Raw genomic sequence first — 15,842 nt, forward strand, 5'->3', positions numbered from 1 at the left:
ACCAACACCTTGTTGCAGCTCAAGCTCTAGATTGGTTGGAGGAACAGGGCTCTTTGTCTGCCTTTAAAAGCAGTTGCTGCTGTTCCTTCTGAGGTGTTTGGAAAGCAGTCTGAATTATCTTCATGCTGAGCATTTATGAAGAAAACTACAAATAACAGTGCTGTAAACTGTGAGAACAGGAATGGGTCTGTGCACACCCATCTCTGCAGACATTGATTCAACATTAAGTGGATCCACATGGCCCGGGGATATACAGGATGAATAGTCTACATGCACAGAGGAAGACAGAAGGAGGATGTAAATCAAGGGTTGGCATTACTTTTTTTTTCCCTGACCCTGTGATCTCCCGTCTCACTGCAAACTGTTGGCTCCTGTTTGTTACAGCAATAGCAAGCACCCTGTTAATGTCAACTCAACCCTAAACAAAAGGCAGTCTGAGTTGAAGAAAACATTCTTTTTCTTGATAGTCTCAGCATCCAGCAAAGTTCTGTGGCTGACACAGACAGCTTTACAGACATATCCATGTCACAGATGGGTTTCAAGTGTTATCTTGCTAAGATACACGTCAGTGGTATGAGGAGACACACAGAGAATAGGAAATGCTACAAAATTCAACTTATCATGCCCACTGGGAACCAATGTAGAACGACAAGCTCCGTCCATGTACCACAGAAATAAAAGTTGGGCAAGAACAACAGGCTGCTGAGCTATACAAGACACTTGTTATTAACACCTGAAGGTCAGGGTCCTCTGCTGAGTGGCCATCCTATGCGTCCTTGACCCCCCTTAGCCTTCTTCATTTTCCTGGCAATTTGGCTGCTGCAGGATCCAGGGCTGCCATGAATCTTTTGCAAGGCAGATCCCCCTGGGAGCCAGCCCCTCCTGCCACAGCCTCCCCAGTCTCTCCAGCTCCCTCCCAGGCCGTGCCTCACCACACCAGCTGCAGCTTTGTTGTACTCAGCAGTGGCTGATAAGGGTTTCTCCATGGGGCTGGCAGGAGTGATTTGCAGACCTGTGGACCGTGGCAGGATCATCCTGACCAGAGACAGAAGAAAACTGAGCTGAGGGTGACAGCTGGAAATTTGGGGTTGCTTCTTTGCCCATGGCAAGGGAGAGGAGGTTGTGGACATGATGGCAAGGCTGCTTGAAGCATGCCTTTACCTCTCCACCACCTCCTGCCTCCTGGCTTAGCAAATGGACACAGAAGCACCATAGAGCCTACAGGTCTGCTGACCATAGCCACAGCTGCCTTCACCTGTGATTTAAGCTCAGCCTGGACATAATAATTTGATTAACTCAAGCAGATACTAGGTTATCTGACTGCTAAATCTCCTGGAGTTTCATGGGCAGCAATGCAGCTGGATGACATCCTTGGTGATATGGGCATGGGAGTAGGTGTGTTAGTGAGAGCAGCCTGAGGCAGTGTTGGACATGCTGGAGGACAGAGCTGCCATTCAGAAGAGCCCAGCAGGCTGGAGCTAGAGACCAACAGGACTCAGGGAGCTCAGCACAAATGCAGTCCTGCACCAGAACAAGCCTGGGCATCTGAGCAGGCTGAGGCTGACTGAGCAGGAGCAGCTCTGCAGGAATGGACCCCTGGCCTTGGTGGACAAGTTACACATGAGCCACCAGGGCACCCTTGGGGAATGGAGACTGCGTACTGGGCTGTATTAACACGTGTACTACCAGCACGTGGTGGGAAGTGACTAATCCACTCTGCTTAGCAACCATAAAGCTACCTGCGACCAGCCTCAGGGCCTAGGTACAAGAGAGAAGCTAAGAAAGGCTGGGGACGGCTGAGTAGAGGCCACAGGAGGAGAGGGTGGTGGGACAGGGCTTGTTCAGGCTGGAGAAGGGAAGGCAAAGGGGGATTTAATTGCTGTGATCCACTACCTAAAGGGCAGTAACACAGAAGACAAAGACACACTCTTCCCTGAATGGGACAGTGAAAGGACAATAGAGAAAAGACACAAGCTACAACAGAAAATTCCAGAAGGATACAAGGTAAAATTATTTTGAATGAAGGTTGCTCAGCTGCAACAGGGCTCAGAGAGGCTGTGGAGTCTTCATCCTTGGAAATTTTCAAAATGCAACTGGATGAGGCCCTGAGCAACCTGATCTAGCTTTGAAACTAGTCTCACTCTGAGCACAAGTTGGATTGGAGATACCCATACATCCCTTACCCCTTCAGTTTTTTCTGTGATCCTAGAAGGTTCAGAATGAGGATCAAGATTACCCAGAATATATCTAATGTACCTCCCAATTTTTTCTCTTTCAATACAATAAATACAATAAAGACAATAAGTGAGGTCCTGGGCCAAAAGGCCTGTTTTTGGCAGATCAGGTCATATGAGGAAGAGGCTGAAGGTAGGGAAGACTCTGTTCCTGTGCTGACTCCTCTATGCAGCAAGCAGCACAGCACAGAGCTGTCTGGTGACACACAAGAATTACCAAAGCATCAAGGTGCTGTGGCATTTCTTTGCAAACACATGAGATGCAGGACTCTCCATGGGATAGGAAGGTGCTGAGATTAGAGCCAAGTATGTGAACAGATTCGGCAAATTCAGTTTTAAAGCCACATTTGCAGCTACTGGTCCTGGGCTGTTGCAGGACTGGGAAGGACCCTGGCTCTGGGTATGAGGAACTGCTCTGGCTGTGCCTGGCTGAGTGCAGCCTCCCCAGACAAGCAGTCCCATCCCACCCCATCTTCAGGGCACCCACTGCACCCAAGGTGAGCTGGGCCTGAAGGGACAGTTGGGTGACTGTCCTGCACCATACCCAGGGCAAGGGAGTTCTCATTCATCTTTGTCAGTCAATAACTGGTTTTGCACTGTTGCAGTGCCTCCAAAAGGCTAATTTAGCAAGATCAGAAACATGGTTTAAAACACAAGACATCTGAGTTCAGTTCCTGGCTCTGTCACAGATTTCTTGTGCATTGCTGAATTTGTCTGTGTCTCAGCTTCCATCTGTACAACTGGAATTGTTGCCAGTTTTGTCTATTTAAGGGTAGTAGGTGGTTGTATGGTGAGACCCTGGTTGAACTGGAACTTTGAGCCATTCTCATCATTCAAATACATGAAAATCCATTTAAAGCAAAAATGTATTTATCAACATGACATCACTATTTCTATCATGTAGATCCTACTTACAGTACCTTTAGTAATTTCTGGAACATTAAACACATATGACAAATTATTGAAGACTGGAAAAAATTCATTCACCGGCTTTATCCTGATGTAAATGTGGATGATATCTGGAAATATAACAGAAGATTAAATCATAGTTAAGTATGGCTGTGAAATTTTCTCATGCATATATTCAAAATACATATGGTATTATTCCTCTCTCCATGCTGTTACAGTACAGGAAAATATCAAAAGAAGTGTAAAAGGGATACTTGCTTGAGTAGTTAGGAAAGGCAGTATCTTGCACCCTGACAGTCAGTGAATAAACTTCAACTCCTAGATTAGCTGGGTTTTCCAAATCAATACTTTCAGTCATCTAAATTAAAAAGAAACACAATTGTAATTGTATTTCCTTACATAAAGTCACAACACACATGATGGCGATTACTTTTTTCAGCATTTTGTAAGTGTGGTTCCCCCCTTGGATATATAGAATTGCTCTGTAGGAGGAATACAGGCTATTAATCAATTATGGGATTGAATTTCAGGCTTTTTCTACATGTTCACACTCTGGTGTCTCTTGGAAACACAAAACTCTTTCGTCCTGCCAACAAAATTCTTTCTTCTTAAGTGCAGGAAGTTTTATCATTTGGATCATAGGGTTTTGGCCTTTTACCTAGTTAATACAAAGCTCACGTAATGAGCTGGCTATTGACTCTGCCCTTTGTTGGCTCAACAAGAATCTGCTATTGCTAAATAGCAATAGTTACTCCTTGAGCACATGCCTGCAGACATGTATTAAAGGTATCAGGTTCAGCCACAAGTGTTTATCCAGGTACCAAGCTGTTACTAAATGGTGCCTCATGCAGATTTAAATCCTAATCTCTTGAACTCGCTATCTTTTAGTAGAAGCCTCATAAACTCTGGGGCAGCAGGACTAAAGCACAGCCATCCACTGTTCATCATCTATAGGGAAATTCCTGGAGGAACAGAACACTTTGGATAGCCTGTTATATTACATATACATGGTGATCAAAGGGCTGACAACAACTGTATCCTGTGCAGCAATTAAAATGCTTTTTACATTGTCAGATGAAGAAGCTAAAGGCAGTACTCACTGACATGTATACCTCAGATCTAATATTAAAATAAGCCATACAAAATCATTTTACTGCTCCAGTAGCACTCTTGTCTTTCCCTTTTCCTGTAGTTGTTCACGGTTCTTTTTAAAGCAACAGAACAACCACCATTGCACATGGCCAGCAGCTGGGGGGGGCATCTGGCCAATGCAAATATGCCAGAGCCTATCAGCATAAGGTACTCATATTTTGACATGCAAAGTCACACAAGTGCAAATCCCACTACACTGTTGTGAAAATTCACCATTCAAAGTAGTTTTACAATTCTGACCAATGAAGCTGGGAAGTAGTCAGTGAATGTGGGATTTCTCAAGTATTTCAGTTCTTCATGCTAGATAGGAAGGATCTTCCACAGTTTGTCATGAATAAATGGGTATGAAACTGCATCACATTTTACTGTTTATCCATATCAAAGTTGGTGCTTCACACTCCCTAAAAAAGGATATATTTTTTCCAGTCATATCTAGCACATTTATTTAAATCTAGAGAAAATAGCTCTCTGTTTTCTCACCAAATTCTGTAGCATCCATAGAAAGCATCCCAAAAAGCATCCTATCAAAGGGTACGTAGTCATTCTTCACATCATACTTACTGTGAAATGATTTATAGGAATTCTCTTCTTCTCGTACAAACAGTGAATTCAAAGAACTTACAATATTCATAAGCTGATTTCTGAAGTGTGACAATCTAACATAAAACTACAAAACAACTGACCACAAGTCTCCCAGATGCAGTGGACTCCAAAGCGAAGTAATTGCTTCCAAACCCAGATAATCCAGTGAAATCAAATTGATTGTTTGATGGATCAGCATCAATATCTTTACAGTAATTTCTAAGTTCAAGAAGGAATGTCCCAGCAGTTGTATTTTCATTTGCCTCTTTCCTGTTAAAAACAAACACATTTCCCATCAAAGCAGATTATATTTCTCCTCTTGAACTCTTCATATATTACATGCCAAAGAGTCGACTTCTATTTATTTCCTACATTAAATCCTACTGATGAAACAAGCCAGAATCTGATCCATATGCTGTGGTAGACAACAGCCCTTTACAATGGACAGAGCATAAACATTTAGCCAGATCCAAGCCATAAACTTAAAACTCAGCTAAACTTCAGAAGTTGCCATGAGATCTTAATGTTCAATACTAGTTCCATTAATAACTAGTACTTTAAAACATCTTTACAGCATTCATTTCTTCAGTATGTTAGAACTTTCTGATGAGAAGCTCATTCTTTTCTCCTTAACTAATAGCTGGACCATCCTGTTGTTTCATGAAACTAGCATTTCTGGCCCTGCTCTTGATAGAGAGGGTCTCTGTGATGCACATGGAAGTGGGGGCAGAGGTTGTTGATTTAAATTTTTTAAATCAAGAGAATTAAATACACAAAAATGAAGAACCAACTAAAATACTGCCAAGCCCTGATTTTGTTACCTTGTGCAATCCCTATAAAATTAGTTCTTTGATTTGATTGTGTTTTTTCCCTGAAGTTCTTTGCCTCCCTCAGATCAAAATTTAAGCTTACTAAATCACCAAGAGACTGTTGTGTTATTGTCATGGGTGTTGTAACTAAGCAGCACCCTGAAGAATTGGATTCTCCTCCTGCCAAATGTAAAAGTATGTGATTTAAATGTAAGACATTTCTCTTAGATAGTGAGCGAGCAATTTAAATGGATACCCATTAACTGGGAATTCCCAATTGCATAAGTACTTGGCCTGAGATGCTGGATTTTCATCTGCAGGACCATCATACTACCCCGAAGAACTGCACTATGCAATGAAGTGTATTCTGAAAGATCAGAGCCCAGGCACATCAAACACTTCAGACGGACAAATTTTACTTCCATTATTCCATGACACACTTCATTTGTAAAACAGAGTTAATGTTATGTCCCCATCTATGAATACAAACTACCTGATCATCACAAAGGCCTAAGGGCATTCACAGTCATAGTGAAGTCCATGACTAAGTTACCTTGCACAGAGGACATCAAGACATGGTCTGAGATCTGAAGACCTAATGCAGGTCACAGGGAGGGATTTAGAAGAGAAGATCAGGAAGTTTAAAATAAAACTGCAGAACTGACTAGCAAGCTTTCCCTGGTGAATGATTGTCCACAGTTTAGCATAGGGTAAAGAAAGGAGGAGCCTGGATATGTACAGGTCAAAAAAGTAGTTCTAATACATGGGTCTGATACCCTAAGGATTTAGGTATCTGAAAGAAAGATAAATAAATGATCTGACTATACACAGATAATTTTAGTCCAAATGTTCAGTTTGAACATGTCAGGAAATCGAGTTTTGAGCCCTAAGACACTTAGAGTGAGCACTAACCTTTAAAGGCTAATGATGAATGTCCATTTGAGCTGTAGGTGTGGGAACCCTAGCTGATGTGCCCCAGACTGTGCACTGATCCATGGCAACAAGTCAGCACTAAAGCAATGAAGAGGCTCAATACCTGAAGGTAGAAGGATTGCATTCTGGTGGGTTGTCATTGATATCGTCAATAATGATAGTGATTTCAATTTCTGTGGCGTGACCACCGCTGGGACTGTCCTCCACCCGGACTCTCAGTGAGATGTTAGGATGGAGCTGCAGTGGAAGGTCATCTCGGTCAATTCTCCCAGTCACCTGCAGCACTCCAGTCGCTGTGCAGAAAGCAGCCTGAAGTTAGATGTTCACCATGGGAGGAAGTAACAAACACTCATGGTGTATGTACAAAAGAACAGGATAACTCAGCAGACAGGTAGAAGAATAAATGATCTTATATTCTGTGCAGATCATGGCTGGTTTAATTATTTTTTTAAATGGTATAAAATGGCTCTGAAAGTTCTGCATAAGACTTTAATGGATAGATACCCATTGCTCAAAAACATGTCACAGGTAGCCTCAGCAGAGGGCTTGGGAAGCAGTTATAGATTCCCCTTACTCTCTCAAAGAGGCAGTGCAAGTCAATATTGAGTGCACTCACAGACCATCAAAGACAATGAGCTGCTAATGCCTATACTGTCCTTGCTTTCTAGCTAAAAAGACTGCTTCTCTTTCTACTGTTATTATTCAAGCATCCTTCAGCACCTCTAAAGCTACTCACAGAGCTGCTCTTAGCTCTAAATCTACTCAACAGAGCTGCTCTTAGCTGTGACAGTTTGCATCAAGTGCTCTGGTCAGCCATTCACTCAATTTTTTCTTTCACTTCTGTTAGCCTCTGTTCAAAAAGTGAAGATGTTTATGGCACAACACAATACTATTTCCAAAGCACAAAGGAGGTAAACAAGCAGCGTATGTATCTTCTACCTTTTGAAGTGTAATTGAAGGGGTAGGGTGGAAACACATCATCAAAGGGCATAGGGAATCCAAAGCATTTACGTACTGTGCTGTGTGTCACCTCTTACAGCTATGATAAGCAGCTCTAAAGCAACAGCAGACAAGGAGCAAAACAGTCACTGAATGCCAGCCTTGGAGCAAAACCCTCAGGACATGGGTGTATGCACCCCAGGGAACACAAGGAGATAGGACAAGCATGAGAGAGAGTACCCTTTTGGATGGCCTTACTAAGTAGGGTCAAGAATCAAGCAATTAAGCTGCAGTGCAGACTTGTGCATGTCAATACTAGAGCAAATTTCAAGCAGGAGAGATGACATTATGGTCTATGTGCAGCTGTTTCAAGAGCCCCAGAAGGGTCACTGCAGTTCTCAGAGATTAAAAAGGCAGCAGCTAATCTTACTTCTATTGAAGGGACCATCACCCTCTGTAAGTCAATGTTTGTCAAGAAGTCACCTTTGGTCTACTTTTTTCAGGATATCTTACTGAATCTTGGCCAGCTGACCAAAGAATTTGATCCTAGGGACATACTGATTACTTCTTATTTCTAGGGGTAGCCACAAAATAAAGTAGGTTAATTTAAAACTAAGGCAAAACCTTTTTCTCCAAAGTGGCCATGGTTTTTTGGGGTGTCAGAAGGCACATTTTTGTCTTACATGGATTTATGGAGAAATATTTCTCAGAAGACTGGATGCTGTAGAAAAGTCTGCTAGGAGAGCCTTCATCATCGGGATCTTTAGCTGTTACATTGGCAACAACAGTGCCTGGGCTTTGTTCCTCTGGAATCCTGTAGATTCTTTGCTTTCTACAAGATAAAACAAAATTTATCAGAACACCCATCTGTGTTTGCAAGTGCAGCTGATTACAGACCTAGCTGAGCAGCCAGTTGTAACAGCAGAGCCATGGCCACTCTAAGCTCAGATGGCTATTTGAACGTCAGGGTAAATATCCCAGTTGCTGTTTCTGCCAGCTGGATGGGTAGCAATAGCTGAACTGGTATGTGGTCATAAAGCATGACATGGCCACACAAGTGTCCTTCCCCTGCAACCTATTCACAGTATAAACAGTTTGACTGTGACAGCATCATGGAAGCTGAAGACAGAAGGGGCTGTTAAGTCATGCAGTCCATCTCCCTACTGACCCACCAGCTGGTAAACCCATTTGCTTTAATTCCTTCATTATGCAAGAGAAAAACAAAAAATAGGGGCAGTAATGTAATAAATCATCTTTAGGAATGAATGCTGAAGGCTTTTTGAGGAGAACAATACTATCAAAAAGCTGATTTGCCCCTGCAGTAGGTGGAGGCAGGGAGGAGCACTAATGAGGGCGCTCAACAGATGAGCATGCTCCCAACTCCCAGAAACATCTGTCTGTCTGATTCATTTCACATAGAGAAAATGATTCTTTACTGCTGCTGTTTGGTATGCCAGTGCTCCTAGATTTCCCATGAATTAAGTGATTTTTATAGTCCAGATAAAGTCTGGCAGATAATTGTGCAGGATTGCTTGTAATAGTTGCAGTTGCATGTTCACATGGGTACTCAGGTATGCAATTATGGTACTTGAACCACATGCAAAAGCACGTGTGGGCAAGCACACAAAAATTGTGCAAGGAATTCATGAAGGGTGATTTATACTGCTGAAACACACAGAGACACACAAACATCTCCTACTTCTAGAAATCAAAGGGTTCAGAAAAGCTTTAGGAGTACGTTTCAAGACGGAAACCTTTTTGCATGTTTTGAACTTCCTATGCCAACACTTAGCTAATTGACTAGTCTATAGTTCCCAATATAGGAAAGCATGAGCCCTTGGTCGTCCTCTGGAAACCAACATCATGGGGGATTTAGCAATTAGATCAGGGAATTGCAGAGACAGATCAGAAGATCCCTGGTCTCCAGGTCTCCACTTGCAATTTTAAAAATAGTTAAGAAGACAAAGTATCTTCAACTGTTTTGTCAGCTCATATGAAAAGAAGAAAGCATACAGGAGAGAGACCACATAGAGTTTTCCCAGCAAAAACACCTTAGTTACAGCCACAAGCAAATAAGGAGTTTGTGAAGGCTGCAGTGTCAGTTTTTGTTAAGCTTCTGACTCACTCTTGGCATTGGATTTCTTCCTTGGTCTCCTGTTGCTTCCAGAGTAGTGCTACCAAAAATACCACCACAAAACACCTCTCTGGTCATTGGGGAATATGGGAAGGACAGCTCTAACTGGTTTTGGCTCAAAGTAGGGAATTCCCTATGCCCACAGCGACCACAGCTCTGACCTCTCTCTGGACATCAAACTCACCACAGCTCCACCATCATAGCCCCACCAGTCCTCCTGCACCCTGCATGGGCCATTGTTCTGTCCCCACCAGATCTCTCTGGAAGAAGTAGAATGTTATCAAGCACATCCCTGTAGCACCAAGTACTAGTACAGCTGGGGAGGAGCTGGGGCCTCTTCGTACACAGCTATGTCTGGGCTGTGTCCTGTTATCCATCTGACTACCACCTGCCAGTGGCTTTTTACAGGATGGTTCAGGCAGACCTTCTAGATGCTGCAGTGTAACTGCAAAGGAAGCATATGTTTGTTTTCTTGTCTTTTCCTTTGTTTTCCTGACTCCACAAGTTTTCCATTGATTTTAACAGCCAGAATTTCAAAAGGCTGAATGCCAATGCAGTGTTGTGAACACCAGAAACAGATGTGCTTGCATATACTATGGGAACAATTAAAAATACCCTTTGAAACTCTGTTCTTGACAGCTTTGATCAGGAGAAAATAAAGAAAGTCTGCTAACTTGTCAAGTTTCCCCAGCTCCTATTCCAGCACTAATTATTACAGTGTCAGAAAGTATTCAGCCCCAGCATGCAGCCCACATTTTAGCAGGGAAGAGGCCATACATGTGCATACTGAGGATAGATCATGATGTGTAATTTAATCTAAAATTCTTTACAAAGTGAGCTGCTCTTTTTGGTCTGTAATGTCAGTCTAAAAGGAAGAAGATTTAAACAAATACCAGGGCTTATTTGTGCCATATGAGATCTGAGTCTTAGACCTTAGCTGTTACGGATGCTCAAGTCACTGCAGCTCTCACTAATTTGAACAAGTAGATAAATATTTAAAAGAACTCATTTAGCGTTCCAGACATAAGGATAAATATGCAGAAAAGGCAACATTTGGAGGAAATAATCAGTCTAGAACACAATGTGCAAATTTTGGCACTGGAAAGAAGATTCCTCCTGCTTGTAGCAGTACAGTAATGTAGAGTGAGCTGTTAACCTTATTGATTATTGCAGACATGAAGTTCAAGTATTAAATGAGTAGCAACAAAACAAAAAATCTGTATCTGTTTCTAATATTTCATTCTTCTGTTTCTTCAGCTTCTCCACTTCTTTACCCAGTAAGGTCCAGCTCTTTGGTCTCCACCCAGGAGCCCTGCATTGCTCTGGCTCCATAAAACACCTAGAAGATTGCTCCAAACAAGTGGTTGAAAACCTCTTGGCATGGCCCAGGTGCTACATTGTCTTCTCCTCTGCATAGATGGCAGGTGAGCAGCCATCATAAATATCTCAGCGGGACCTTGTAATGTGTTGAATCCAATCAGTATCTCATGCAAGTGGCAAAGATAAATCAACAATAGAATCAGATCAACTGTAATTGCCAAGCTCCTGCTTCAAAAACAATTGTTCACTGAGCTTTCCACCACAAAACAGCCTGCTGGTGGCATAGGTATATTCTTTCCCATTTTCCCCAATTTTCTGCTATTTTCCTGATTCCAACTAAAACTCCATTAGTCATCAAAAGCTATTTCTGACTTGTGTGTTATGACACAATTTCCTGCTTATGACACAGTAAGAAAGGACAGTGTTTCAAAGATCACTGGGATTGTTCACAAGTGAGTCCGCGAAGAAGGGGAAGATAGATCAAAAGTGAGACCTTTTTATGTCTAGACATTTCTGCATGAATAAACATCATTATGGTGAAATGCACATCTGCATGAGGGGTAAATTCTGTAAGATTATATTCACACAGAGTAGAATTCATTGCCTTGTCCAAACTTGTCCAAAGATCTTTGCATAGCTTTAACCTCTCTAGATGCTAACAGGTACAACAAGCTTGATTGGCTGTTCTTAGCATGAAGGCAGAGACTGGAAAACTTGAAGCTATTAAGAATACAAATGTAATAATAGAGGGAAATGAGGGCAAAGCTTTCCAGTAAAAGAACAGGAATAATAACATTAACATACTGTTTTCAGTACTAATTTGTTGTTATATTTACTTGCCCTTTTGCTACACCCTCCCATTGATGCCAAAGCAGTAGAGCTGGCAAAAAATCAAGATTTTGAGTACAACAGAACTTTTTCACTCACGTGGTAAAGTAAGGTATTTCATCGTTGATGTTAATTATCTTGATATGCACTGTTTTAGTTGAGTTGAGTCTATCTGGATCTGTCACTGTTATATTTAAAAAATAACTGTTAAATAAGAAAACAAAACAAGAATCATTCAGTGGCTACGTAGGAAAATGTTTCTTTGCCTACTCTAAGTTAATAGACCATGTGAATAAAATACATTCTTACCAACATGGATCTTTCTCATAATCAAATTCTTTCCTGGAAAAAATGGCTCCATTCTCAAAGACTGAGAATGGCACTGATGCAGGGAGCAGTGAATACTGAAATGAAGAGAGCAAGTCATTAGTCTGTGTCTTTAAATATCACTCCATTCATTCCTTGCCTTGTAGGTCAGGCCAAGTTATAGTACAGCATTTGCCTCAAACTTTGCTTAATGGAACATGCTGATGTATAGATGCCATCATGAGCCCTGACTGTCTGAGCTGAAGCAGCTCCAACTTGGTCATACGTGCTTTGCTTGCCAGCCAGTGGGGAACAACAGACACTGAAGTACATTAAAGCCCACACTGTTCTCTACCTCTGTGAACTCCAGATTTGCAATAAGAATTTAACATAGAAGCCAGCCAGCAGGGCCACAGCGCCCTAGGCAAAAATCAGCCTTGTGGTGGCAGTTAGAGTACATGCGCAAAGGAGTGAACAGGTGAGTCTGGATTTGCAGGACTTAGGAGCTCTGGAGGGAGGCAATGAAGTCTGGGAGGTCCAGATGCTGGGAGAGAACATGGAGGGGGAGTGGGCTTTCATAGAGTACATGAGGGTGTGTGGCTGAGGGGTGTTCATAATAGCCTGGTGTTAACAAAGCTGCTCAGCAGCTGCTTTGTGCATTGCACCACACAAACAGGTACCACACCAGTGTACAGAGGTGGGAGGGAGCTGAGCACCCCAAAGCTATTCACAGTATGGAGAAAGGCAGCACCCTGCTCTCCATGGCCCCAGGGTAGCTACCACATACTCATTACATGCTCCTCACTATTTTCCACATGCTAGGCCATCACTAATACGCCCTCAAAGACATTTCCTTTGCTAGGGCAAGTGCTAATAATACCCACAAAGTCTGAAGTATGCAACACCAGAGGGTCATGCATCATACAAGTAATCTGCAAAATCCACTGAGCAGATCTGTCCGGGGTATGCAATTGTTCTAGTGTTACCTTTTGGGAAAAAACAGGAGGTACAGAGTGAAACAATTTGCCTCCTACAATGATAGATACAATGGAAATTGCTTTTTTAAAAGCAGCTGGCTGATCACAGTATTTTAAGGGGTTTTTTTGCCAGTTGACCTTTCTAAATTCCCTCTCTGGATTATTATTTTGCCTTTTGCCCAGCACTTCTGTATTTGCAGCTTCTTACTATGCCTGAGATTCTTCAGGGTTTAGAAGGCATGTGGAACTCACTACCATTGCTTTCAGAAACAAAGCAGAGCTAAAACCCAGGACTCTGCTTCCCTCATCACCAGCTCAGGCTTGCTGGTTTGACTGGACAAAACCTGAGGATGGACTTCAAGCTAATTGCTTCCTTGAATGCTACACATTGAAGTAGCATCCCCAGCTTCAGTTCTTGAGAATGCTGTCTTTCATCAAGTCAAAGCAAATGAAGCAAAGCTACAACACAATTCCTAGACAAGTGCAGTTACTTTTCCCCTGTATGCAAACAGCCAGAATTTTTTGCTGATAACAGGAGTTTTTTCATATCAGCTATCACATTTTCTTAACTGAAGGTCACAGTTTGCTCTGGGACTGTAAAAAAGCTGAGATCCATTTGCCTTCAAAGTGATTTCCTTACTATCTTATTGAAAGGAATTTACACTGTGATACAGGTTAAAATTTTTGCTTGTTTTAACTCCTCTCATCTACAAGAAATGTTTTGCAAGCCATTTTCCTAAAAGGGACACAATTTCTACTGTATCCCTGATTAATTCTATCAGTCTCTGCCTTCAATGTCCCTCAGTTTTGGAAGGCTAAGAATTCAAAATACAACCCAAATATCAAGGCTGGGTTTTCTTAGTTTATTATTGAAAATGCTTTCTTTTTCTTGACTAAACCTTTTCCTGTTTCCCTGATAAGGAAGGAAATTGTTGAAAGATGCTGGCAATTAGGATTTCAGATACAATGGATTGTATCATTTCTGGGTTTGGTTTTTTTTTTTTAATTTAATACAACTTACTTGGAGTTCAGCCTTTTCAGGATCAGCTGCTTGAACTTGGTAAATGCGTGCTGGAGGTGTTCCTTCCAAGACGTAGATCGTTACAGCTGCATGGATATAAGTGCGCTCAGTATTAGCTGCGTAAGAATTAAGGACACAGCAGCAAACTACTGATATGCTGAAGTTGTCCATATGTATTACTGCCTGCTGCATCTTCTCACTTCACAAGTGTAACTCCAAAATCATCACAAAGAGCACAAGCACCCAAAAGAGAAAAACAAACTGACTGCACATCCATAAACAAAAAATCACCACTACAAGTTGCAATACAAATTGTACCTTCAGGAGAGAGACTGATCTTCACATACCGCCCATCTTGAGCTGCTCACAGGGTATGGAGTAAAATGATGCATTTAGGCTGTACCTGTGTCTTTCTTTACTATATGCAGATGTGGAGAACATAGCCCTGTGCCAGGTCCTCATGCTCTCCCTGTCCACCCTGTGCCTTACTGGGAGAGCTCAGAGCCTTTCCTCTTCATTTCTGCTTTTCTTTTACATCTGTGAAGTAAATGAATTATGGATGGTCTGCACTGACTTAAATTTTTGCCTTATTAAGGACACTAATTCAGTGCAAAGTGTGCTTCTTTCCATGCCAGGAATTCTCACAGCTGGACTATCCCACACTGGGCCACTGGCTACAGGCTTCTCTCTCCTTGGGTTGAGTGATTAACAGAACAACAGATCTTTAGATCACATCATTTGCTTTATGCCCTTTTGTGTCTGATGGACCTGCTGTTTCTGGACTATTAATTTCCACTGTGACCCCTGCTGACTGCTGCTTCTCATCAGAGCAATGGGAATCCCAAGGCAGCGTAATGAGTTGTTCCCAGAGGACAACAATATGAATATAAAGTTTAATGAGAGGGAGATGCTTTTTCATACCCAGCGAATGTGCAATTAGTGTCTAATTGTAGCTGGTACTGTTAACTAAAGCCACACAGTTAGACAGATCAGACATCTGTGCTCACCAATTTATGGCAGCTCTAGCTGAGAGTTAAGCTGATGCACTTATTTGTAACAAGCTCCCATGTAGAGCGTGTTTCATGCTGTGCCGATCCCCTGAAGTGTCATATTTAATTATTATTAGATTTCAGCAGCACCCATGATATGCAAGATACCAGCTATATTGAGAAGATGACACAGCCTCTTCCCTAGGGGAAGATGGTTTTCTTTACAAACTAAGTATCATATGGAAGCAGAAATGTCAATGTGCTTAGGAGGCATGAGGTGAAAATGAATTTGGGTGGGCCTGATCTGAACTCATTGGGCAGACAAGCCCTGCCCTCTGCAGTAGGCAGAAGTTAGGACTGCAGCCACGCTGCACTGCTGAACACCGCAAGGGCTGCAGGTTGCAGCCTACCCAACACTGCTGCTGTGTTGGTCCAGATGTGGGGCCAGCAGCCAGCTCCAAGTACCTACCATGAGCAGACCACAGTTTGGTATTTTCACATTTTTAAGAAAAATGAATATTAAATTATTGAATGCTTTTCCATAGAGCACTGTTACAATATCAGGATTTCAAAGAGGCTCTCAGTACCTCATGAAATAGTAAGAGCATATTTTTACTCACTACCTGAACTGTTCTCTCTTTCTGTGAACACACAATGAATATATCACTATACTCTGTCACCCACAGTACAATTTTTCCAGGTCCTCTCA

The 15,842-nt window shown here is 42.1% G+C and overlaps 1 protein-coding gene across 1 annotated transcript in view; it reads right to left on the bottom strand.

The window, feature by feature from the left end:
- CDHR3 (cadherin related family member 3) overlaps positions 1 to 15,842 on the bottom strand; it is a 40,092-nt gene that overhangs the window by 15,701 nt on the left and 8,549 nt on the right. The window contains 8 exon segments of the mRNA XM_005148439.3: positions 3,155 to 3,253; positions 3,402 to 3,501; positions 4,979 to 5,147; positions 6,723 to 6,912; positions 8,242 to 8,390; positions 11,940 to 12,044; positions 12,150 to 12,244; positions 14,145 to 14,230. Coding sequence (XP_005148496.3) covers positions 3,155 to 3,253; positions 3,402 to 3,501; positions 4,979 to 5,147; positions 6,723 to 6,912; positions 8,242 to 8,390; positions 11,940 to 12,044; positions 12,150 to 12,244; positions 14,145 to 14,230 — 993 coding nt within the window.

This window comes from Melopsittacus undulatus, chromosome 5 (genome assembly GCF_012275295.1).
Source record: "Melopsittacus undulatus isolate bMelUnd1 chromosome 5, bMelUnd1.mat.Z, whole genome shotgun sequence".
NCBI classification, from domain to species: Eukaryota; Metazoa; Chordata; class Aves; order Psittaciformes; family Psittaculidae; genus Melopsittacus; species Melopsittacus undulatus.